General features: G+C 36.1%; 1 protein-coding gene across 3 annotated transcripts in view; it reads right to left on the reverse strand.

Moving 5' to 3' along the window:
* WDR19 (WD repeat domain 19) overlaps positions 1 to 27,258 on the reverse strand; it is a 73,403-nt gene that overhangs the window by 28,017 nt on the left and 18,128 nt on the right. For all 3 annotated transcript variants that reach the window (XM_010980386.2, XM_031435845.2, XM_031435869.2), the window contains 16 exons: positions 26,165 to 26,235; positions 25,529 to 25,701; positions 25,327 to 25,441; positions 24,378 to 24,484; positions 23,521 to 23,643; positions 17,975 to 18,124; positions 13,911 to 14,058; positions 13,578 to 13,782; positions 10,950 to 11,109; positions 9,970 to 10,080; positions 8,242 to 8,351; positions 4,786 to 4,843; positions 2,350 to 2,490; positions 2,188 to 2,270; positions 1,644 to 1,727; positions 203 to 349 (listed from right to left, as the gene is read on the reverse strand). In XM_010980386.2, coding sequence (XP_010978688.1) covers positions 203 to 349; positions 1,644 to 1,727; positions 2,188 to 2,270; positions 2,350 to 2,490; positions 4,786 to 4,843; positions 8,242 to 8,351; positions 9,970 to 10,080; positions 10,950 to 11,109; positions 13,578 to 13,782; positions 13,911 to 14,058; positions 17,975 to 18,124; positions 23,521 to 23,643; positions 24,378 to 24,484; positions 25,327 to 25,441; positions 25,529 to 25,701; positions 26,165 to 26,235 — 1,986 coding nt within the window. The remainder of the gene's footprint in view (positions 1 to 202; positions 350 to 1,643; positions 1,728 to 2,187; positions 2,271 to 2,349; positions 2,491 to 4,785; positions 4,844 to 8,241; positions 8,352 to 9,969; positions 10,081 to 10,949; positions 11,110 to 13,577; positions 13,783 to 13,910; positions 14,059 to 17,974; positions 18,125 to 23,520; positions 23,644 to 24,377; positions 24,485 to 25,326; positions 25,442 to 25,528; positions 25,702 to 26,164; positions 26,236 to 27,258) is intronic.

Raw genomic sequence — 27,258 nt, forward strand, 5'->3', positions numbered from 1 at the left:
TATACCATATGCTTGTATTTAGAAAACACACTCTCATATGTTAACTACAACAGCCTTTGAATTTAAACACTTAGAACTAATTTTTAGAAAAATAGTGAAGAATAAATATTTCATTGGCATTGATTTATTTGATAAGGGGAAGTGGGGGCTTTCTTCTAAGGCTAGTTTTTCAAAGTCCCAAAATACCAATGCATCATGTTACCTGGCTACCATCTTGGCTCCGTCCAGGGACTGGGTCTCCCTGACAACACTGACAGCTTTTTCAGGGCTGTTAAGGTGATCCAGATAGATGCGGATCACGCTGTTCCACTGCTTTGCATTCTCATAGGCCACAACAGCTTCTTTGTATCTATAAAAGGAGATACTTAGTTCAGGACAACTTTCTTAACACTGTTACAATTTGGGGGAAAAAAATCTCAATAAATGTTTGGGATGCTTCTCTCTTTTATTGATGGTAGTTGCTTATTTTTCTTGAACTCGTTTTTTTGTTTTTTTTGTTTGTTTTTGTTTTTTGTTTTTTTTTTTAATCAGAAAGAACACCAGGAACCATCTCACTAAAATATGTTATTTTTGGGGGTTTGATAAACTAACAGGAAAATATCAGTGTTGAATTCTGTTTTCTCATCCACACCATATCTATCTAATTTTTTACATTTTACTATTTTTAAGTGGGAAGATTATAATAGCAATATAGACTTATTTTACAAAACAGAAAATATAAAATTTTTCACAATTATAGATACAACTTAACAGTTATATATAAAATCTTTGTGTGTCGACCTGTAGATGGAGCTCAAGACTTCTCAGTCTCTAGCTCTTTCCAGCTCTTTCCATTTTAACAAGATATTTAGTGTATTTCCCTATTTCTTAAGGTTACTTTTCTAGAAGTAGAAGGTATTAACCTTTAAAAATCTCTTAATACATATTGCCAAATAACTTTCTAAAGACTTTAGAAATTTACACTGTGGTTAGTCATGTGTAATAAGTACATTTTGACAGTACTGTTATTAGTGTAAAGTAAATCTTTCCCAATATGATAGGTTAAAATGATATACTGTTGCTTTACTTCAGTTACTATTAGTGAGATATAACTTTATCATGTTTGCATGAAATACAGTTTCATAGCTGTATTTCCTCCTCTGAGACTCCTTGTCTTTAGCCCTTTTCCTCCTTGCATCTTTGGGTTTCTTATATTAAGTTGCAGGAAAGCTTTGTATGTTTAGGATATTAACTATTCATCACTATATTTTAATACTGCTCTGTGGCTTAGACAGTACAGCCTACAGCCATAGGTATGGAATTCATGTTTCTTTACTCTTGTTTTCATCTGCATCATAAGTTATCTTCCTTAATAAAAGAACTATTGCTTAATTTCATTTTCATGCCACATTGTATCAAAATTTCAACTGCTAGTATTTAACTCTCAAATAAAAAGAGACAGTAGTCTATACCCGAATACATAAAACATTAACTGAGGTATATTAAGTATGGAAAAAATTTAATAGCCTGGCACTTCAGGCCAGATGAGGAGTGAAGATGTTTTCTGTCCTCTGCTTTGCCTTTCTTAGAGGGTTGCCAATTATCAATAGCTAATTTATAAAATACTATTTTAAATTTATATAAAATTGAGAAATCGTACAAACCTTCCATCTGCTTCTTTAGCTTTGGCGTACTGCAAGTGAATCTTTGGAGAAGAAACGTGAGGCAGAAGCTCACCAACTTTCGCCCTAGAAAGGTAGGTTTAGGAGAATCGTATCAGCACGACATTCACTCCAAAAGTAGCTTCCTACAATCAGATATTAGTTTTTAGGATTCAAAAAAACAGTTATCACGATCTTTAGAAAGTCTACAGGTAAAAGGTTTAATAGCTTTTTCTCCTGCCCTTGACCTCACTAGCCCACCCTCTGTGGGAAAATGAGGATTAGCTCATTAACTCTTTGGGGGCAATAGGGCTTTTTTTGTTCTAATAATTTATTTGATCAGGGATTTCCCCATATCAAACCTAGAGAATGTGCTGTTCTTTGGAAAAAGAACTATTAATATGAACTCTTCTAGGAAGAAAAAGAGGAGATGGAGAGAAGGCCCAGAGAGAGGCAACAGGTGTCCAGGTGGGAGGAGCAGCAAGGAAGATCACGGACACATGCTCCTTTCCACACTGGCTGAGAACAAATTTTAGCAAATTCTTACCAATTCTTACAGCGGATGTAGACAGATGCTGCTTTGTCATAGTAGAGACCTTTTTCATAGAGTTGAGCTGCTTCTGAAAATTGCTAAAATGATATAAGATGATTAAAATACTAAATTTATTATGTACGAGACCACATGAAATTTGTGCGCACAAATGCCTACCTTCATATTCTCCAATATGGCACCACAGTCTCTTTTAAGGACCCTGCTGGGGTGCTTGAGGGCTTGGCTCACCCCTTGGCGGATGTCTCCCATTCTTATGGACATCTGGGCCACTCCAGCCAGACACACCTCATCGTGTTCCTATAATTACAAGGCAAATAACCAACAAATCAGACCTTAACTTAAAATGATGTATTTTAGCCAAACAGTTTAAATCTAAAATGAGCCCAAAGGTTATAGTTTACTTTCAGTCACCTTTTCAGGCAAATCAAGATTTTGAAGTAACACTGAGTCTTTAAAAAAAGAAATCATCTGTTGTGAAGTTATATATTTTTTTCTTCCGAAGTCTGGATCTTTTGTGCTTAAGATCAAAACTTTACTGCTCCTTTGTTATAATACCTTGTATATCTTTGTATACCTTCTTGGTATAAAATTTTATATGAGAGGAAATAAACTGAGTACATAGCATAAATGCCATGAATAAAATTAAGAGAAAGACCATTTATCAAGTGGAAGATTTCTCTTCTAGGTATGATGAAACATAAAACCTTTATTATTTATTTATTTAGAATTATTTAATTCATTAAAGACAACTAACAAAATTTCCAAATAGCCAGTCTGAACTATCAAAATGGAACGTCAGATGACGTTGTATGTAAAGCAGTTCTGTGACGATGGGGATATTCTCTATCTGCCCCATCCAACATGGTGGCTGACAGGCGCAAGTGGCTCCCGAGCACTTGACCATAGCTAGTGTGACAGAGGAACTGAATTTTACATTTTACTTAATTTTAAATAACTTAAATAGCCACATGGGTGATTGTATTTGATAACACAACTGAGGATGAACTAAAATAGATGGAGCCAAACAAAGAAAATGTCAAAACTCTAAGAGATAAGTGAGCAAAAGATGCAATTAGGTAATTTATAAAAAAAATACAATTGGCCAATAAATAAATAAAACATGTTTGATTTCACTAATAATCAAACACACACAAAATAAAATATCCCCCCCCCCTTTTTTGGCTGATCAGATTGGTAGAGATTGGTAGTGTTGTTGAGAATGTGGGGGAAACGAACACTTTCATACATGACTGACAGCTGTATGAATAACTACGAGTTCTTCTGGAGAGCAATCTAGCATATAAAAAATTAAAAGCGCACATTTTATGACCTAGAAATCCCACCTGTAAGACTACATCCTTCAGAAATACTATTTTATGTAGTTAAAGATACAGGTACTAGGTCAAATATTCACTGCAGGGTTTTTGATTGAAACAAAACCCAAAACAACTGGATGAAAAAACTATGATACATCCAGAGGATGAAATTTTAGAAGCTCTTAAAAAATTAAGACATTCATCTGTATTAATTTGGAAAGACCATACAACAAAATGCTGCTTTCCACAGACTGGATTCTCAGGTGATCTTTGCTGAATGAACAGAAATGAATTATTTCATTTTTAGTAATATTCCCTATTACAGACATAGCTATATGCTTAGAAGAGATTCTGGATAGAAATACATAAAATCATGAACACTGGTTAGCCTTAAGGAGTGTGGACATAAGAGAGAATGTTGGACTCTCACTCTTTAGTTTAATATATTTTGGTGATTTTTCAAATTGAATAAAACAAAATGGAGGGGTAAAGCTCAGTGGTAGAATGCTTGCCTAGCATGCATGAGGTCCTGGGTTCAATCCCCAGTATCTCTACTAAAAATAAATTAAAAAAATAAACCTAATTACCTCCCCACCAAAATAAACAAACAAATAAACAAACAAATAAATAAATACGTTTGTTAAAAAAAAGTATGAACATAATTTGAATTTAAAAAAGAAGAAACTGTATTACTTTTATAATAAAATGCTAGATATAAAATAGAAAATAAAAAGATTTTCAATCTTGATGTCACCTATCTTAAAAACATCAATTTCTATCACAAAATGTAGCTTCTTGACCTAAATTCTGGGATGGGAGAATGGGCTGGAATGGTAGGTAAAGTACATGCTTACCAGGTTCATCATAAAAGATACAACATGAGGGATGAAAAGGTAGAACAAACTTTAATGGACTGGGAATTCAGTTTCAAAGTGGTTACTGAAACTTTTTAAGAGTAAAAGGAAAATCTTATGAAAATCATAGCCTGTAAGTGGGAAAGAACAAAAATCTTACTCCCAGTCTTAATAAGAAGCTCATATTTGGGGTGCAATAGAAAACATATCTTTTTCAGGCTGATAAAAATATTGCCATCTTCAGTTTTTAAGATTTTAAAGTATTGTAAAATGATCTAACTATATCCTTGCAAAGCTGTTAATAAACTGAAAAGGCTCACCTGTTTTATGCTGAATAAATACAATGAAAATAAGATTAAGAAAATGAAACTAACAAAAAGCCCCCAAATAATTATGCACATCTGATCTTTATTCAAGGTTACCTTATTATCACCTGTTATTCCTTTCTCATAATGAGCCAAAGCATTTACATAATCACCCCTGAAAGAAAAATCAGAGTGAATTTTAATACACATTTAAGTATCTTATTTACATAAACAAGATTTAAAAGATAAACTTTCACTGAGCTGCTTAAGCTCATAAAAGATGTGATACACAACATATATGCATGCATCCTTTCAAGTGCAGTTCATTATTTTGCTACTTTAAGGATAATTATTAAGCTAGACTGTACAGTAATAACTTGTAGCATGCTGGGCATTTTGGGGAGCTATATTAAATTTTATGGGCCACCTTTGCTTATCTATCACCTTTGGGGCACTAAATGACAATCATGTGACTGTTAAAATCACTGTTTTTTCCCAAACACCCAATGTTTATAAGCACAAAATGTATTGAGAGAATCTGGGTAGAAATGGAGGAAAACATGAGGGATGACAGTATTGAGGGCTCTGATTCTTACTCTAATAAAAACTATTATACATGATATAGATAATACCACTCTCTAATCCCATGACTGATGCTAACGTGGATTTGCACAACCAGAAGTCATATTTATTACCTCAATTCATTTTTACTACTTGAGACAGAATGGATCACTAATTTGCCTAAGATGCATCTGGAGATCTGTCATCCTCTGAAAAACAATCTCATCCAGAATAAATTAATCAGCTCTGACAATGGCATTATTTGAGCTTCACTTTACCAGCTTAGACCAGTTATTCAACCTCTCTCAGTCTCACTCAGGTTCATCATCTGTTAGTTACAAGGAATTTTTTGGAAGAGAAGCTATTCTATTAATTAGGAACTTTTAGACAGTCCAGGGCTTCAAAGTCAACAATGTTTCTAAATAGAAATTTCTAATATTTGGATCTAATAATATCAACACAGCTAGGGATATCTCCTGCCAGTTCCTCCTGATTCAGGAACCCGAGGTTTTCCTCAGACAAGCCCAATTAGGAGATGTGAAATTAAGACTTTGGAACTCTCACTTTATTTACTTTATTTTAGCCCACTTACTTTATTATTGTTTTATTTTGGAACTCTCTTGTGGCTCTAGCTTATTATTCTAATGCCCTCCTGCAGCTGACAGACTGGTCCTGCTTTGACCTAATCAAAGTCTTGGATACATAATGAAAAAGACTGTTGGAACTGAGTACAGGCCTAAGGCTTTAGTGTCAAAATCAGCAACTAGTGGCCAATGGGGTATTTGATGATGATGAGATACACCTACTTAGCTTCTATTATCACAAGGGAAATTCTCCTGATTGGGGGGGCTGGGGTGTGTATCTAGATCAGGATCCAGCAGTCAGCATAGAAATAGCAGTGAAAGTCTTGGGACTTGGTGGCTTCATGGTCAAGTGTTGAGCAGAAAGGGTTAAAGAACAACAATAACAACAGCACAGGTTTTCAGCTGGCTCAGCTCATCTGACTGTCATGAGAAGTTTTTGAGAGTTTGCACAAAAGCTTTGATTCCCTTGAAAGAAGAGACAATGGAAGTCTTCTGGATGGTCGCTGAGCTTACTTGGGTGTTTGTAATCTGGCAAGACATGGTGGGTCATCTCCCAATGTAGTGACCCTTTTCTCTTTAGCAGAGACATTTTATCCTCTAAGACCCAGCCACTCTTAGGACAGAGAGGAAGGGCCAGGGCCCTGAGGCCTCGTCCCTTGTGTTAAGATTCCAATTCGTCCTTTTCAATATATGGATTTACTTTGTAAGGGTCAGAAATGTGACAAATTTAAATCAAGGTTGACTAAGAAAGAAATAAAATCTCCAAGAAGTTTTTATTTGCAAAATGGAAAATGTTAAAGTATTTTGGTTAGAAATGAAAGAGTACTTTTTGAGAGAATAATTTCTACAACTATAATCTGTGTGTCAATATTCTCAATGAATCTAAAGTATGTATGAAAATAAAGCAGAACTATATAAAAATGTTTTTAAAAAATCAAATGTCAGAACCATATTTTCTTTGTTCAAAAAACATTTTCCATATTTCATAGTTTTTGAAATTGGAATACATCCTATAACAAATGTCAAAAGAAACTGTCCAGTTGTGATGTAGCTGTCATTGCACATAACACCTGTGAATTTGTATTTGCAAATAAATTATTCATTTATTGTCTCCGCAGGTTATTTGCATTAGTGGCATTAACCATGGCTGAATGTGAGCTTAAAACTGGATCATAAATGCCTCTAAAATTACACTTTTACAATGGAATACTACTCAGCCATAAAAAAGAATAAAATAACGCCATTTGTAGGAACATTGATGGACCTGGAGATTGTCATACTAAGTGAAGTAAGCCAGAAAGAGAAAGAAAAATACCATATTATATCACTTGTATGTGGAATCTAAAAAAAGACCCAATTTATTTACAAAACAGAAACAGACTCACAGACATAGAAAATAAACTTATGGTTACCGAGCGGAATGGGGTGGGTGGGTGGAGGGATAAATTGGGAGTGTGAGATTTGCAGATACAAACTACTATATATAAAATAGGTAAACAGCAAGGTCCCACTGTATAGCACAGGGAACTATATTCAATACCTTTTAATAGCCTATATTGAAAAAGAATATGAAAAGGAATATATATATACATATATATATATATATATAACCAAATTACTATGCTTTACACCAGAAATTAACACAACATTGTAAACTGATTATACTTCCATAAAAAATTTTTTTAAAAATAAAATTACGCTTTTATGCAGCACTGAAATAAAAAGGTATAGTCTGTCAACTAAGACTGCTGACAGTAAGACTGTTTAACAATTAAGAGCACTAGAAAATTCTAAATCTCTCAGAACAGATTACAGCATTTCCAAAGGTAGGAAAGGTCTGTGAAGCCTATTCATTATGCATTGGGAAGGATCATTACTCAAGCACTGCCTATCCACCTGTGAAAAGCTTCTGGCTTGATTTTCAACATTAACTGTTGAATTTTCATCCATGTGCAATTCAATGTAAAAAAGAGAAAGCACAGATCTAAGCAAATAGGATTTGTAGACCAAAGTCTGGTATTTTTCACTGTGCCTTGAAATCACACTGCAAATTCTCACAGTGTTCAAAGAGGTCAAGATCATGAACAAAGGTTAAGAAAAGCAGAGTCACTCTGATGCTATGTGTAACTGTTGTTGGCCAAATGCTATTCAAAACAATACTTAGACTCTAAATATAGAAAAGACTTAGACCCCCCAAATTAGATTTTGATGCTGAAAATGAAAGTGGATAAATACATGGATAAGACATCATTAGTTACAATCAAACATTTTTGGATGTACAATTAATATGGCTTTTCCCCCCTAAGAAGCAGTTATTAAATCAGTGGATTTAATTATTAAATTAATGGCCTTCTAATGAATGGCAGTTCAGAAATGAAGATATTCAATAATTAGATACTGACTGAAACATGTAAAGATGAGGACTTACGTGAATTCAAGCTGAATAGCATATTCTTTCGATATAAATGGTATCTGGTCTGGGGCTAAACGCTTTGCCAGTTGCAGAGCACTGTCCCAGTGCTGTAAATCCCTTCTCATCTGTTAGGAAGAGAAAGACATTCATTTCAAATGAGAAAATTATTTTGCATAGTCACCATATAGTGCTAGTTTTAATAAAAGTGATTACAGATACTTTTGTTTAAAAAATGAAACGATCTTTCCAAAGACAATATATTACTACAGCATACATTCTCACTGCAGTGACAGAGCCCCTAAAGGCGTAAAAATTGGATGCTGGGGAGCAAAAACATCTTGGCTATTACAATGGTTCCTGGCCCTCCAAAATGCAATCCTAAACAAAACCTTATTCTTTTTAGTATTTAATTTTTCTCAACAGGAAAAAATTAAATTGAATTAAAACTAATTCAGTTCAACCAACTAAATTAAAAATGAATATTTCTTCTTAGAGGGGTGATAATTTAAGAAGAGAAATACTGTACTATAGCAACTGATGTTATTTTATGAGAAAATCTGAACCTATATCATGAGACAAATAATAGCAAACATAAGTAAAATGTGAATGTGTCTTTCTCCCTGGCTCCTGAGGTCTTTTAACTGTGTCTGATACACAATTCCACATATAAACTAACCATTAAAGATTAAACCATTAATTTTTTGGAGTATGTACCAATTCAAGTTCTAAAAACTTCTCAGGGTATCCCCAATGATTGCAAATAATATTGTAAAATTATCTAAGCTTTTTCTTAAAATTAATTTAGTTCACTTAAAATTTAAAAATGAAAATTCGCTATAGTACAACTTGAAAAAGAGAAGCTGTGGGATTAATAGTAGATATGCTTTTCTCTGTGAAGTTGTGGAAATGCTGGTTGATGTGGAATGTTAGTGACCACAGCCACCATCTCTGCATCTTTCCTGTCAACAGGCACTGTTCCAAAAAGATCTCATCTCATTTTTTAATCTTTACAACAACCCTGTGGGCTAGATATTGTTATCCCTCTTCTAAATGGGATCTAGGGCACAGGAAGACAGAATGAGTAACTGGAGCGAGGTTTACACAGAGCTGGGATTTGAACTCAGACACATCCAACTCTAAAGTCTGTGTCCTTAACCGCTATTCTACACAGGCAGGGCTCTCTTCTTCTTTGCATTGCACTGGGTCCTTCACTCTGTTCTGGTCCTTCCCCTGCAATGCTCACCTCTGGAAAACTAGTGACGATACGCAAGCTTAGCTCACCTCTTCATACACAAGAGAATTTTATACAGTAAATAAAAGATATACGTGCCTTGGTTTCCCCATTTGGAAAATAGAGAAAATAGTAGTATTGTCTCAGAGGACTGTTGTGAGGGTCAAATGAATTAAAATATGTCAACGCTTAGAAAAGTGCCCGGCTAGTGTGAGCACTCAGTAAATGGTGGCTGTTTTTATCTGTATGCATCTTTTAAGTTATATTATCTGTTAATTTTGGCCGCATTCAGACTTTAAATTATTTGGTGATGTTACAATATTATGCCGTTATGGCTCCACAGAAGGCAGAGTGAAAATACCAAAGATTCAGGGGTTCTTAGAGCTAAAGTCTGAATTCTAAGAGGGGGAAGGCATGTGGTGTCTGATGCTGAGAGATTTTAACTTTACAGAAGGTGAGAGCCTCTTTGCCTCTTTGTCTGTCCTCCCCCAACCCCGCATTGGCTGCCATACCTCCAGGGCAGCAACAGGACAGCTGGATGCGAGGTACAGGTCCTGAGCCAGGTTGAAGTCATTAGTAAACATGGCAAGATGTCCTGCCAAAAGATTGTAGTACTCGATTCCCTAGAAATTAAAGCAGTTTCAACGAGAAGAAACATAAGGGTTTACTTTTTTTTTGACTTTTTTAAAATTTTATTTTATTTTTTTATTGAAGTATAGTCAGTTTATAATGTATCAATTTCTGGTGTACAGCACAATGCGTCAGTCATATATGAATATGCATATATTCATTTTCATATTCTTTTTCACTGTAAGCTACTACAAGATATGGAATATAGTTCCTTGTGCTATACAGTATAAACTTGTTTATCTATTTTATATATACAAGTCAGCATCTGCAAATCTTGAATTTCCAATTTCTCCCTTCCCACCCTTTACCCCCCTGGTAACCATAAGTTTGTTTTCTATGTCTGTGAGTCTGTTTCTGTTTTGTAAATAAGTTCATTTGTCTTTCTTTTTTAGATTCCACATATGAGTGATATCATATGGTATTTTTCTTTCTCTTTCTGGCTTACTTCACTTAAAATGACATTCTCCAGGGCCATCCATGTTGCTGCAAATAGCATTAATTTATTATTTTTTATGACTGACTAGTATTCCATTGTATAAATATACCACAACTTCTTTATCCAGTTATCTGTCAATGGACATTTAGGTTGTTTCCATGTCTTGGCTATTGTAAACAGTGCTGCTATGAACATTGGGGTGCAGGTTCCCTCTGGATATATGCCCAGGAGTGGAATTGCTGGATCATACGGTAGTCTTTTGAGGAATCTCCATACTGTTTTCCACAATGGCTGCACCAAACTGCATTCCCACTAATAGTCTATCAATGTTTATGAGTTAGGTTAAGATTAAATGCAGAAATTACAAATGTTTGAATAAATACCATTGAAATCCTAATCTGATCATTCCCATAAGATGCTGTTTACCTTTATCTGTTCCAAGGACATCACCATGCCAACGTTTCCAATTGTCCGATAAACACGGATTGCAAACTCCACTTCCATGTGGTGTAGACATGCTGTGGCCAACTCATTCCAGGCTACTTGATCATTTAGAATCTTGCACATTTCCCAGGCATCAGAAAACCTAGGATTTGAGTATATAACTTAATCAGGGAACTCTGCCCCCTACTGGGCAATTTTCAGACTGTATATCATTTAATGTTACGTAGTAGATGAATTTTGCAAAAACATTTCTCAATTTTTAATCATCAATTTCAAGTTACAAAAAACTGCATAAACTCTTCTCCCTCTTTTGTGCAAATATTTTTTCTTGGATTTCTTGAATTAATCTTAATCTTCTCTGGGTAACCACCTTCTCTCATCAACACTAATTCTATTTATTTATTTATTTGGTTTACTTCACACATAGATGAAAATTATTTTTTTTTCTCACATTAAGTCTAATAAAATGAGTACTCTAGTCCTATAAATTTGGAAGTTTAAAACAGGTATCAGCCAACTGTGGCCCACAGGCCAAATCCAGTCCACTGCCTGTTTTTGGAAATAAATGCGGGTAGAACACAGCCATTCCTCTGCCCAGTCCTTACGGATTGTCTCAGCTGGTCCTGCACTACAGTGGCCAACCTGAGCAGCTGTGACAGAGACCCTTAAAGCCTGAAATACTTACCATCTGGACCATGACAGCAAAAGATTGTTGACCTCTTTAAAACTTAACCATAAATGCCAATGAGACTTTTTGTGAAACTCTTATATTAACGAACACACTACCCCTCCCCATCTATTCACTGATGCATTTTCTCATCCAACACACATTCACTGAGCACCATTATGTGCCAGGAACTGTGCTTGGAACCAAGATGCAAAGATCAAAAGCAGTCCCTGTCCTTTAGGCAGGCACATGTGGGGAAGGCGGGAGAGACAGATGAGTACACAGACGACGATGACACAGAATGACAGAGGTAGCTGAGTGCCTACAGCACGTGAATCTTTACACTAAGTGCTGGCTGTAAATTCTCTCACCAGATCACCCCAACAACCCTATCCACCATGTAATGTTATTATTTCTCCCCTATAGATGAGGAAAGTGAGGCTTAGAGGCCTTAAAAAACCAGCCGAGTCACACAGTGTAAGCGGGAACGTGCTCTAAATCACTCTGCATGCCGGACCTGGCTCTGAGGCCACGCATCAGAAAGGCCCCTGACCCAGACCGCCAGTGCTCACAGGGCTTCGGGGAAGGCTTCCTGGAGCTGGAGAGGGCTCCGCCGACCGGTGAAGAATGAGGAGTTACTCCATTCAGAGATAGGGAGGGGCATTCCAGGATGAAAAAGGCAAGGAATCACGAAAAATACTGAATTCAAGCAGTGAACAGAGAGGGAGTGGCCGAGTGGGGACAGCTGAGGCTGGTATTAAATCATCAAGTGCCCAGCGTGTCATGTCGAGGTCCCTGAGAAGTAGGGGTTTCTTCCTAAAGGCAACAGGGAGTCACTAAAAGATCTTCAGTAGGGAATTGAGAGGATCAGACTCACATTTTCAAAAGTGTGTGGAGAACAGATCAGATTGTCACGAGGCTACCAGCAGAGAGCCGTCAGGAGATGGTCATGTTACACATGACTCTAAGGGGGCGCCAAAGTTAAGGTGGGGGATGCCAGAGCAGAAAAGGATCTGGGGGTGTGTGTGTATGTGTGTGTAGGTGCAGGGGTGTGTGTGTAGGTACAGGTGTGCGTTAGGATATGTGCACAGTGCGATCGGATCGGGGAGAAGAGGAGGCTGGGGAAGATGACAAGTTGTTTTAAACAGGGCCAGTCTGAGGAACTTTTGGACTCCCCACTACATGTGAGTGGGGAGCAGTGGTAAATACAGGTTTAAGTCAAGGGAGCACATTTTGGAGTCAGCCTCAAATAGATGGTATTGAAAGCATCTTTGAGGAGATTCACTCAGGAAGAATAATTAGAGTGAGAAAAGAAGAAAAGAGCTCAAGGGACCCTGAGGAAGAGCAACACTGAAGAGATGGTCCAAAGAATTAGAATCACAAAGGAATTCATAGTGGCCAGAGGAGGTAAGAGGAAAACAGGGAAAAAAAAAAAGTCACAAGGCAGGCAAAAGCAAACTGTTACGATGAAATTAAGATGGTGTTGAAATAATTAGGTTTATTAGAATTTCACAATAACTATGCTGTTTGGGTGGTTAGAAACGTTTTTGTTCTGAAGGACTTTTCCTGGAATAAAGCACTGACAGTACAGGAGTACTTCCTTTAGAATTTGTACATTCTCACATCCATCATCTTAGCTGAGCCTACAGTAATCCCATGAAGCAAATGAGGAAAATACTATTATTTCCATCTCTCTGTCTATTTTAACAGGATTTGACCTTTTTTTCTTTTTCTTTTTTAAATATTAATTTATTTACTTATTTGGGGGGAAGGAGGTAATTAGATTTACTTATTTATTTTAATGGAGGCAGTAGGGATTAAATCCAGGACCTCGCGTATGCTAGGCAGGCACACTACTCCTGAGCTGTACCCTCCCCCCAGATTTGACCTTTAAACTCACAAAAGCAAAGGAGAAGCCCCACAAGAAGTGTTTCAAACCCTACCTTTTCAGCATTAAAGTCTGTGTCAGCATTTGCCGCAGTTCGTTAGGCCCTGCATCTTTTAAACTGTAGAGGAAGCGGTGGGAGCTAAGGTAGATGTTGTTTATTTTTCCACTCTGGGTCTGGCAGGTCAGCTCTCCATTATACAACAGCAAAGGTTTATGAGAGAAGGGAACTTTGGTGCCACCAGCCAAAATGACCTTGGATCCTGTATTATAAAATGGACATCTTAATGCTGAAAGCTAATACTCAGCACACGCATCAGAAAGAAGTGTTTTAATTTCACTGCAATGGAAGTTTATTTCTCAACAAATGTACAAAAAAGCGATTAAGTACCTTGTATGGTGTCCTTGTGAAAGACGTAAGTGTACACCTTATCATCATCATAGGCAATAAACACACCTTTATCCATTGGCCAGTTTTCCCAAAGAACACCTTTTATGGTTGGTGAAAAATCTGGAATCTCATAGGTAGCATCATTAACCTACAAAATAAGGATTTACAGATTTGCCCTGAGTCTGTACTTGAATCATTATCATTTATTTGCCTTCGTAGGAAGGAGCCTGTTCGCAGCCTTAGCTGGCTAAGCTTACCACCCATATTGGTACCAGCTCAACAACACCCCAAGGTAAGCTTCTTTTCCCATCTCCATACCAGGCTTGAAAAAACTGTGGTTATATGGAAAATCACGGGTTTTATCTACGATTTGGCGAATCTTTAAGAAAAACTACAAGTCTGGACAGAAAACTTTAGGTTAAGGAAAAATAATTGAAATTGCTCAAGATGATGGAAATTTAAACTATGAACACATTTGTGTTCAGACAATTTTCAATAATACTAGGTCCAGAAATGCTTCAACTAGAGAAGAAACAAATTAATTCATATATGATTTGAAATTTAAATAAATTTTATTTGGTGTGTTGTATTTCAAAGACTTCTCTACAATGCATTCTAACAAACAAACAGTTACAGAAATATAAGCTATGAAAAAAATCAATCCACACAGCCCTGTGACCTCAGGCAGATAGGCTTATATATATCCTGAATATGGAACTGAGAAACACCTGCCTCCTCCATAATCTATCTTCCTCTCAAAATAAGAATGAAATATAAAATTCCTACCAATCATAATAACTAATATTATGGGGCTGTCCTGTCCAATACAGTAGTAGTCACTATTCAATATCCACATGTGGCTACTGAGTACTGTAATGTCCAAATTCTAGTCTGAACTGAGATGTGGGTTACTGTAAACCACACACTGGATCTCAAGGAGTCAGTATTAAAAAAAAAGAGTGTAAAACATCACAATAATTTTTATGTTGATTACATACTGAAATGATAATATTGGGTTAAATTAAAAATATTAAAATTAATTTCACCTGTTTCTTTTTCCCTTTTTTAAAAAATGTGGCTAGTAGAAAATTTAAAATTACATATGGGATTCAAATCGTCTTTCTATTGGATAGTGCTGCTTACCAGGTATTGTACTTACATCTAATTACACTTATTGTACTTATATTTACTTAATTTATTTTATAAATTGTACTTAATTTAATATATAATTACTTTTAGATACGTAAAATATATATATAATTTAATACACATTTAATTCTAATCTTTTACTCTGTAAGACAGATACTATAATTGTGCCCATTTTGCAGATGAAGACACAGAGGCACCCAGAAATCTGCCCAAAGTCACCCAGCTAGTATGTTGAAGAGTCAGAAGCCAGGCAGTCTGGCTCCACAGTTCATGCTTCTATCTGCTCTGTCATGCTGACTCTCAGTTTGTAAGGATGAGCACACCAATGCCAGAGGACTGATGGTAGAAATTTTTTTAAAAGGGTAACCATTTAAGCGCTCACTGTGTGGCAGGTGCTGTGAAAGCTTTATGTATATCACCCCATTTGATTTTTATACAACAACCTACAAAGTAGATACTGGAACTTGTATCCATTTTATAGATGGGGAAACGGGGAATCCAATCAAAGTGAGAGCCCTGGAGGAAGCCGGAGCAGGCTCACACCACTGATACCATCTGCTGCCTGTGTGACCTTGGACAAGTTACTTATCTTTTCTATGCCTTAGTTTCTCTGTAAAACGGCGATGATACAAGTATTTATCCCTGGGGCTGCTGTAAGGATTAAAAAAGATCCCTGATATATGGAATGCATACTCAGCACAGAAATATTAGTTGTTGTTATAACTAATCGTAAATTCAGGTTTGTCTGTCTGTGAATGCACTTAACTACTACACTCTACTGCCCGTTTGTGAACTTTCTACAATGTACCACAAGTCATCCTTTATGGGCGTACAGGGAGTGATGGGATGGAAGGCTGTTTTATCAGGGCATGTGTAGGGAAAAAGGCATCTCTCCCAATTCTAATTTATAACAGGAGTCACTTCCTTACCATCCACATAGTGAGGGAAAAGAGGTTGAATAAATCTACGTATGGAGGGAAATTGTGAGTATATACAAGAATTTTAAAGAGGAATAGTTGTACTTTGAATTATTATATACTTTCACATGTGTACATCACAAAGCAGTGTTTGTCTCAAATTCTTTGAAGTTGAGGGGAAAAGTCAGCTGAAATAGTAGCACACTATGATGGGGTAGGTGTTAAAATCAAATAAAATGCACAGCACTCTGGTCCAGGGTCCAAGGGCCTTAGCACAGCCTCCTCTTGGGTTTGAGGCCATGGGGGAGGCTCTGAGCCACTAGCCCTCCTTTCCCTTCCCTGCCAAGCTGGCCTTACTCACAGGAAAGTCTAGATATTATTTAAAAGAGGGACTTACTCCTGTGGGCACCACACAGCCCTCAGATATCTCATCTAACAACCTAAAATTTTAACTTATCAATGAGATCTTAGTTTGGAAAGAAGCACACACTCCACCCCATGCTGGGGTAGGGAGAGCCTGTGCTCTGGTGGAGTCATTCTTCTGTGTGGACTTTGTTTTTCCAGGGTTTTTCTTTTTAACTTAACTGGGTTGCAGGTTAAAGTTGGAAAAGAGATTAGGGATGAACAGCAACGAGTGAGAAAATTCTGGACCTCGAGGGCTGGTGGTGGCAAAGAGGTAAAGGGCTTTAACTAACCCCTGCTAAGTGGCTACTCTGTGCCAGATAACATGTTTGGAAAAATCAGCTCACTGAGATCTCATCCCAACCCCATGAGAGAGGAAATTCTAGCCTTTTGACAGAAATTATCAAGTAAAGGAGAACTGTAAAAGGAGAAGAAAAATGCATCAACCTGCAGTGAACCTACATAGGGAAGCAAGGCAGCCCAGCTTCCTTGTACCCTGTTAGAGAAAGGGAATCTTTACAAGATTGAATTTCCTTATCAGGTAGAGGGAACTCAAGGTTATCTTTATATTTAAGTTATTTTTCCTCATTTGTTTTGTGACTGAGGAATGGGATGAGTAAGAACTAGCACATGAGGAATTTTGCATAACTAATCCAGGCACTCCTGTGGAAAGTATTATATCTGTCAAAGAAAGAAAAGAAAAGAAAAAAAAAGAAGGAAGGAAAGGAAAAGAAAGGGAAAAATAGAAAAGAAAAGAAGGGAAGAGAAAAAAAGCCAGGAAGGAGAGGAAGAGAGGGAGAGAAACAGAAGGGAGGGAGAGAAACAGAAGGAAGGAAGTCGTATTACCTAGGAGAGTGTCTAGTGGGAGGAGAGCTGTCTTCACTGGATCATGTCTTCACTATGGTGAAGGACAGATGCCTGGGGACCAGCTATTAGGGATGGGTCCCGAGAGCAGCTGTAGGTAATGTGAGCTGTGACCAAGAACATACTAAATACCATCACCTGGATATCAAAAATAAATTAAAAAGTCCAAGTATAGTAGATGATGTAAAAACACAAATCCTTTTTCTAAATCTATATTTTTTTAAAAAGTTGAGGATATTTAAAAAGAAGAGTAACTAAGTCTAAAAATGGATTCATCTGTTTTTAATCACCTAATACAAAACACATTTATGTTCCAGATCTTTAATGGAAGAAGAAAATAATCTGAGGTGAGCAGTAACAACAGGGCACAGTCCCTGCCCTCTGAAGCTACTGCAGTTCTGGAGAGAAAACTCACGCACCTAGAGATATGCTGCAATACTGTGCAGTAAACAAGGTTAAAGTGGTGTAGAATACAACAACTATTCTTTCCATTAAAAAAAAATCTCTCTGGGGCTGACACTAAAAATTACAAAATCATGGAAACAGTTTTCTTGATGTAAATTGACAGAAAACAGATCACAAACATATCACAAACATGATAACAAAGTACTATAATCTTTGGCACTGTTTAAGAGAAAATAATTTTATATATAAAATATATTCAAAAAACAGTTTTTTTTTATATGTTGCATTTTTTTTTAAACAAGCATTTGAAAACTTTTTTAGACTTACTGGACAGTAGACAAATCCATCACTTTTTTCATCAATGAAAACTAATCTGGTCCCATTTGGGTCAGGAAAAATCTTTTTCACACTGACAGGATGTCGATAATCATTAACAAATTGCCAGTCTTCAATGTAGAAATACTGAATGACACCAGTCTAAAAAAAAAAAAAAATACAGTCAGAGAAATAAAAGGTTGTCAAGAAAATACTGACTTCCAGCATTAATGTTAAACATACTTCCTAATTTGAAGAGAAAAAATTGTCATATTTTTGATCGAGGAAGAGTCTAAGAATAATATTTACTATATAAGCAAAGTAGAGACCCAAGAAAATAAGTAAAATGAGAACGTACATTCAACAGTCTATCAATTCTAATATTCTTAGTGATATTAAAGCTTGATTTTTAGATTTTCTACTTGTAGGCAACACCTTTATTAAGAGTGACTTTCAAATCATGTTATTTAAAAATTCTTTGCTATTAATAATTTAGAAAATCAAGTTAAAATAAAAAACCAAACTCACCAGATACAATCAACTGTATTTCTATATATTAGCAACAAACATGTAGACATCAAAATTTTAAAAAATAGAATACCATTTTTAATCACTCAAAAAAATGAAATACTTATGTGTAAATTTAACAAAGCATGCATAGGACTTATATGCTGAAAACTGAAGAACACTAATGAAAGCATCAAAGAGACTGAAATAAATGGAGATGTATACTGTGTTCTTGGATAGGCATCATAGTAAACATGTTATTTCTCCCCAGCTGATATACAGGTTTAATACAATTTCAACAAAAATCTCAAAAAGATTTTTTTGTAGACACAGACAAGTATCTACAAAAAAATTTTATCCTAAAATTTATATATAATAGCAAAAGAACTAGAATAGCTAAAACAGTTTTTGGGGAAAAAAGAATAAAGTGGGAAAAATAGTCTATTAAATTTCTAGACTTTTTTTATAGCTATAATAATCAAGATTTGTGCAGTACTGGTAGAGGGATAGACTCATAGGTCATTGGAATAGACTAGAAAAGCCAAATTATTTGTTATCAGGGATTAAGGATGGGGTAGGGGCAGGAGGGAAGTGAGTGTAGAAAAAAAAAGAGCATCAGGAAGGATCCTTGTGGTGACAGAACTGTTCTATATCTTGACTGTTAATGTCAATATCTGCTTGTGGTACATAATGTAACAGTACCACTGGGGGAAACTAAGAAAAAGGTTCATAGGACCTCTCTGTATAGTTTCTCACAACTGATGTGAATCTACTATGATCTCTAAATAAAAAGTTTAATTAAGATAAAAACATGTGACAACATCTTGGACTTCTATTCAGGCCAAGATGGAAAAACAGACTGGATTTAACTTTCCCACCCAAAATGACCAAAAATAACAGACAAAATACATGAAGAAAACAGTTTTCAAGACATTGGAATGAGGCAACAGAGGACAATGATCTCTGAGAGATGGAAACAAGCAAGGTAAATCCTATGGTTGCTCGAACTTTACCCTGAGAGAGTTTCCAAGCCATCGCTAAAGGAGAGAAAATGCAAGCGGAGCGTGATTCCCTGAATTGAGGATACAAAGCTGAGAATCCGGTGAAGGCAGAGGGGGCGATGGCTAGACTTTACTGGGTACAGTACCAGAGAGGAGAAAGCTGCACTGAGAGAGAACCTGGGAGATCTTCAGAGGGTCTACCTTGAGTCTTCAGCAGAGTACTGATCACTGTATACATATGAGAGAACCGCTGATGCTGGGGAAAAGAACCACTCAAAAGAATTAGAGTGAGCAGTGACTGGCACTCATACAGGACTGGGAATGGTGACTGTTCCCAACAGCCAGATTGGAAAACTCGTAATTCACAGGACATTGGGTAGAGTTCTCAGGAAGATGTTGCCTCAAAAGTGGGAAATAATTAGCTGTAGGCTAAGCAGTGTTTCACATCTGCCTAACAAATCACAAAAGTAAGGCTCAAAAGGGTTAAACCATTTCCAAGCAAATTAACTGCATCCCAGAACAAAGCTCAAGAGTATTTTTAGGAATACAAAAACATCCAGCATCCCACAAGGAAAAAGTACCATGTATGCGAAGACTCAGGAAAACATAACTCATATTGAGGAGAATAATTAATCAATCAAAACTGACCCAGAACTGACCCAGATATTAGAATCAGCAGACAAGGTAACTAAAAGTTATTATAACTATACTGCATATGTTTAAAAGGTGAGTGAGACATGGAAGATATAAAAACAGACTCTAATATAGCTTCTGCAAGTGAACTACCATGTCTGAGATGAAAAATACAATGGAAGAAATTCTGGCAGATTAAACATGACAGAAAAAAAGGCTAGAGACCTTGATATACAGCAGCAAAAACTATCCAAAATGAAACTGAGAAAAAAGAATTGAAAAAATTTAAAGAGCATCAACTGTGGGATAATTTAAAGAGGTTTAATATGTGTGTAATTGGAATTTCTGAAATTGGAGGGCAAAACGAGGGAGAAAGAAACATTTGAAGAAATAATGGTTGAAAATGTTCCAAATTTTATTAAACTTATAAACCCTTGGATTTAAGAAGCTCAACAACCCCAAGCACAAGAAATATGAAGAAAACTACATCGTGACACATCACAATCAAATTGCTCCAAACCAGTGATAAAGATAAAACAGTAAAAGCAGCCTGTGGAAAAAGAGATTACACACAGAGGAACAAAGATAAGGAGGACAGATTTCTTGTTGGAAATAATGCAGGCAAGAAGACAGTGGAATGACATCTTCAAAGTACTGAAAGAAAAAACTGTCAGCCTAAACAACTTTGAAAAGGAAACACGAAAGTTACCTGATTTTAAGACTTATTATAAAGCTACAGTAATCAAAACAGCATGATACTGATGTAAAGATAGACAAATAGATCAAAAGAATCAACAGAAAGTCCAGAAAGAAACCCATGCATTTATGGACAACTGATTTTTGACAAAAGTATAAAGTCAATTCAATAGAGGAAGAACAGCCTTTTCAACAAATGGTGCTGTAACAACTGGATACCCATATGTAAGAAAAAAAATCCCCATTTTGATCCATACTTCACAGCATAAACAAAAATTAACTCAAAATGGATCACAGACTTCAATGTAAAACATAAAACTTTAAAACTTCTAGATGAAAACATAGGAGAAAAACTTTGTGATCTTCGGTTGGGCCAAGATTTCTTAGAGATGACACTAAAAGCAAAATCTATAAAAAAATTAATTGATACACTGGACTTGGTCCAAATTAAGAAAAAAAAATCTTCTCTTTGAAAGACACTGTTGAGGGAATGAAAAGACAACTTGCATGCTGGGAAGAAAATACTTGCAAAAAATATATATGATGAAAGACTTGAATCCAAAATATATAAAGAACACTCAAAACTCAGTAAGAAAACAATCAATTAAGAATTGGTAAAAAAAAAATCTGAACAGACACTTCACCAAAGATATACAGATAGCAAATAAGCATATGAAAAGATGCTCTATCTCATTAGTCCATTAGTGAGATGCAAATTAAAATCATAATGAGCTATCTCTACACACTTACTAGAGTGGTTAAAATGTAAAATACTGATTACATCAAGTGTTAGTAAGGACGTAGAGGAACCGGAGCACTCATCCACTGTTGATGGGAATGTAAAATGGTACAACAAATTTAGACAAGAGTTTGTCATTTTCTTAAAAAGCTAAACATATACATGCCATATGATGTAGCGTTCTACTTATCCAAGAGAAAAGAAAGCATATGTCCAAGTAAAGACTTAAACATGAATTTATTTGCAGCAGCTTTCTTTGTAAATATCCCAAACTGGAAACAACCCCAATGTCCATCTATAGGTTCATGGGTAAGCAAATTATAATACACACATACTGTGGAATACTACCCAACAAGAAAAAGGAATGTACTACTGACAAAATAACTATACTGAAGCCTCACAAAAGGAGTACATTCTATATGATTCCATTCACGTAAAACTCTAGAATATACAAACTCACTTACAGTGACAGAAAGCACTTAGTGGGGAGGAATAGGAAGGCGGAATCATAAAGGGACATGAGAAAACCTTTGGGGGTGATGAAAATGTTCACTATTTTGATTGAATTGATGGTGTTTCACACGTGTATACATATGTCAAAAGTATCAAACTGGAGACTTTCAATAGTGCAGTTTATTGTATATCAATTACACACCAACAAAGCTGCTGAAAAACACTGACATTTTCAGAATCACTCAAGAATAAGGTATACCATAAGAAAAGAAGGATTTCGTAACTATGTATGGTGATGAATGTTAACTAGACTTATTGTAGTTATCATTTTGCAATATATACAAACGCTGAATCATTATGGTGTACACCTGAAACTCATATAATGTTATATGTCCATTATATCTCAATTGAAAAAAAAAAAGAATGAGATTGAGATAAATGCTGCACTACTGGCAGAGTACTACACTTTGGATTCTTACTTCAAAATGCCGTGTAGCATAGTGGGAAGAGATTTTCCATCAGGAAATCTTGCTTGTTCCAGTCCACCTCTACTACAAACTTACTAACCTCTCAATCTTCAGTGTCCTCATCACTAAAACTTTCCTGTTTATTTTCATGAGATAAAATAAGTGAGATCAGGGCTCTGTAAACCATTGTGTGTCATACAAATGTACTGTATTTACTAATTATTTACCATATCATTTACCACTTCACTTCATATATAAGACCTACTCTACTTACGTATATTAGGACAAAGATTGATCATTTTAGGTTAAACTTCAATTTTAAAAGTCTCTCTTATGGCAGTATGTTTTAAAACATGATTTTTTTTTTTTAAATGTGAGAAAATGGAACCATTGAAACAGTGAATAACTGTTTTTCTAATGTGGAAAACAATGCCTTTTTTTTTTTTAACCAACTTCACTGCATTCTTTTAGCAACAAGGTAACAGGTATGATGTGCTTTGAAAAATCTTTGAAAACTCTTTACAAATATAAGATGCTATTACTATGGCTATGGTTTATGTACATGTGGCTAATGCAATATTTAGAAGTATACGGTATTGGTAGTTCAAAAGACTGAAGTGAGATTCTCAATATTTAATTAATTTTAATATTTATCAAATGCCTACTAGATATAGGCACTGGAGATCTAAAGCTGAATGAGGTGTCTTAACGTTTGTCATCAAAGTAAATCCTGAAAGCATCTAGATAAGGAAAATGAAGCTGGGAGGCATCAGGCAGCAACTAGCAAGTAAGAGAACTAATATTTGAGTCTAGATTTTCCAGACTCCAAAGTCTGCCCTTTTCACTGTGCCATCAAAATTGCTTATCATCATAAAAGCACTTGATGTTAGCAAATCATGCTATGTGCTCTATGTAAATATATAATGTTTATATTATAATTATATATAACATCTATATATTTGTATTATATACAGTATATATTCATATAAAATAAATATCTTATAGTACAAAGTAAAAATGAGAAATTCCCCCATGTTCCATATTAAAGAGGCCAATACGTACATCAGTACCGTAGATGAGGAAATCACCAGTTAAGGCGTGACATAAAATCCGGCACTTGTCATCCACTGCTGGGAACAGCCGAGTCTCACGTTCTTCTTGAGCATCCAAAATTTCACTTTCTATCTAAAACATAAAGAATAACAGTGGCTCATAGATTTATCTGAATATACTTGGTCTGCAATATACAGGAGATAGGGGAGAGCCTTTTTCTTAAGGTCAACTAAACATTCAGACCCACAAGACTACCACACACCAGTTTACTCAGAAAGACATCAGGCAGGAAGCCCAGCTTGCCAGCAGGGCAGCATTAGACACCCTGTTAGTGGGAAAAGAGTCTTCACCACAAGCTCTGCAAAGGTCTAGGAGCTAATCTCTTTGGATTCCCAGAAGCAAAGAGCCAAGAAGTAGATGTGGGAGATGCCCTGGTTGAGAAGCCCCATATTCCAGAGGCCAATATCCCCTGAACAACCAACAGCCATCTTTTCAAGGATTCCTACAAGTGACATGCCGAATACATGGACCAGGGCATTCCAGGAACCCAGACGTATGGCGTTCCCATTAGTTTGTATAGTTTACTTCGAGTTCCTTCTAGATGCAGTTTACATGGTCATTTTTACCACAAGCAATGTTGTGAGTAGTACAGCTGATGCTCTGCCAGGTTTCTTGGGAACAGAGCTAGCGAGTTTATTGAACATCTCATGCAGAAAGGTAAAGTTTATTAATCCTTTGTCCACTCCTGGCTTTCTAGCTAGTCTGTACACTGCTGCTTCTTGACCAAAGTTCTTGATAATAAGACATTAGACTGTTCATGGTCATCACATATCTGAGCACCTCTGGGACATCAAAATTGTACTTACCAAATGTAACTGGACTTTGCCTTCAAAAAGTGCAGCCGCATAGTCAGAATGAAGGCAAACACTGGCTACTGTCCCCAGATATTCCACATCTTTCAACTTTTTAACAGCTGTAGCAGTTAAAGAAAACAAACAATGCATTAAAATGTAAATAAAATTATCTTATATAAAAAATTTGCAAATAATTTTTAAATGTGCACCTTTGCAAGGATATTCTGAACCTAAAATGTTTACGTTAGCCAGTCTAAAGAAAATCTTAGTTGCCATATAAATTCGCCTCCAGGAATTCCATAATGGTTCACAAGAAACAAAGTAATATAAGATAAAATCACATGCAAAACAACCAAAAATTAAGCCATAGTGATAATAAGCTTAATGGAATACTCTATCTGAGGATAATTCTGGCATTATTGCTAAGGGATACCTGATCTCCAGTAGGGAAAGGGGTGGGAAAAAGGATGGAAGAAAAAGCAAGCTCCCTTTAGATGCTAATGGTCATTATTCAAAAAATAAAGTGGGGAGGGAATCAACATTTACTAAGTACCTACCAGACCAATGCCTGAGATAGTCATTGTGCAAAAAAGCACATCACACATTTCATTGCATTTAATTTTCTTCATGACCCCTTACAAGTAGAAGAATCCTCATTTTCCAGATAGGTAAACCAAGGCTCAGAGGGGTAAAGAGTTTGTCTACAGTCGCCCAGCTTAAAAGGGGAGAAGGGAACTTGAATCCAGGGTCCAATTCTAAAGATCACTACAAAGGTAAAGAATAAAACCTTTCCAAAAATTATGCAAAGTTTTTGGAAGATTCACAAAACAATTTAAGCTAAGAAAGAGATGTCTGAAGAAAAAAAGAGTGAAAGACTTGGTCTTAAAAGAAACTATCAGTGCTTCCCAAATAAAAACAGAAATTATATGCTAGACAAGAAAATAATTGGATTTAGACTTGCCGTTCTCTCCAAGGACATAAAACCAAGCCCGATTATTCATTCCCACAGCCAGGTGATAAAGCCCCACTGCAACAAAATTGGGTTCCACGTCGACAGAAACTGTGATCGGTAGCTCCTATGACAAAGAAAAATAACAACCGGAAATCAACTGCTGAAACGGTTTTGATTTTATTAACAAATAAAAATAACACCATTTTCATACTTCTTCAACAGGGTTGGCTACGGTGACTTCAAGGAGAGAGGTGAGATGTGCAATCCTGGTGCTGCAGGCATCCCCGAGGATGGGAAGCTTGGTCAGGAAAACATGGAGTGAGCCCCTCTGGGTAGACAGTGCCAGCAACTGGCCATCATCTGTCCAGGACAAGGTGCCCAACCCTGAAATAATTGACAAAATAAAGGGTTATTCAAAAACAGGTATGCTGTTGCAGGCAAACAAGCAATGTTTTCACTTGAGCTACCAGAAGTCTAAAAATCTTCAAAATTTTAAAATAGCTTAGTCTTTATTTAGACTAGGACATTCACCATGGATTGGCTTATGAACATGAGCCCAGATTCATTCAACACTGGCTCAGAGGGAAGGTATGTAAAATTTAGATTTTACAACTGGAAATTGAGATAAAACACTTCAGAAATCTTTGAATGAAAGTGGACTTATATCCTTCTAGTCAAGGAGTATGACTCAATGTAATTACTAAAATAAGGATGCTATATAGGGAACTCCAATGATAGGTGTTAATTTTACTTCCTCCTACAATGAATGCAAACCATACAGTAAAAAATACATTACTCTCTGTAATCAAAAGGATCAAATATCAATCTGCTTCAGAAAAATCAGTACCTTTATTTTCATCATCCAGGTTGATTATAGCATACATGTCTTTCAATTCTGCCAAGTCATGAATTTTAATGCTGAAAAATAAAAACATATATACTTTAAATACAAGTGCTAAGTAAAATTGTTTATGTTCACGAATAGTTATAAGCTGTGGAACAGGTCGGTGTTCTCCAAAAAGGGATGCATGAGGATCTACTAGGTTAAGCTAAGAAAATATTAACATTTCTATATTTAATTATATTTTCTCTTTTAAATTTTTTGTTTCTTTTTCCTGAGGTGGCAGGGGTGGGGTGGGGGTGGTTGTGCCCAATTTAGTTCTTTGATCTACAGCTTAGAAACATTGCATTAATTATATTTTTTTCAGTCCTAAAATTTCCATTTGGTTCTTCTTTATAGGTTCTGTTTCTTTCCTGAGACTGCCTCTCAATCTGTTTTGAGAATGCTAGCCCTTACCTCTTAGGAGCACTTTTATAACAGCTGCTATTTGTATCATCTTGGCATTGCCATCTTTGAATTGCCTTTCTCCAAGCAAGTTAAAATTATACTGATTCTTCATATGTCAAGTAATTTGGGGTTACATTCTGGACATTTTGAGTATTATGTTATTATGAGACTCTGTGTCTTATTTAAATCCAATGGAGAAGGTTAATTAATTAATTTATTTTTAAGCAGGCAATGAGCCCAGTTGGGTTCGGGCCACACATTTCAACCAGACTTCTGTGGGTTATGGTTTCAATGTCAGTTCCATTACCAAACTGTCTGCAGTGATTTTCAGATATGTCTCTGTATGGCCTGAGTAGCCAGTATAGGACCTGGGCTATGATCTATCCCTTAGTTCAGTTCTCAAAGTCTTTGGTAGGTTTGAGGATATGAGACACATAACACAGCTCAGAGGCGAGCCTGAGAGTTCGTAAATATATTTATAGGCTTGCTTTCCAGAGTTCCTCCTTCTCCAGGACTTCTCTGGTATCTGGTTCCCTGGGGCTCCTTTATTTTGGTCTTCGAGCACGAAAGATGGGATTCTAGTTACTCTTCTCTTCCTTGTACTTTCTACAACTGCACCTATATCTGTAGCCAAGCAGCGAGAGGACAGAGAG

The sequence above is a fragment of the Camelus dromedarius genome, chromosome 1 (assembly GCF_036321535.1).
Source record: "Camelus dromedarius isolate mCamDro1 chromosome 1, mCamDro1.pat, whole genome shotgun sequence".
Taxonomy (NCBI): Eukaryota; Metazoa; Chordata; class Mammalia; order Artiodactyla; family Camelidae; genus Camelus; species Camelus dromedarius.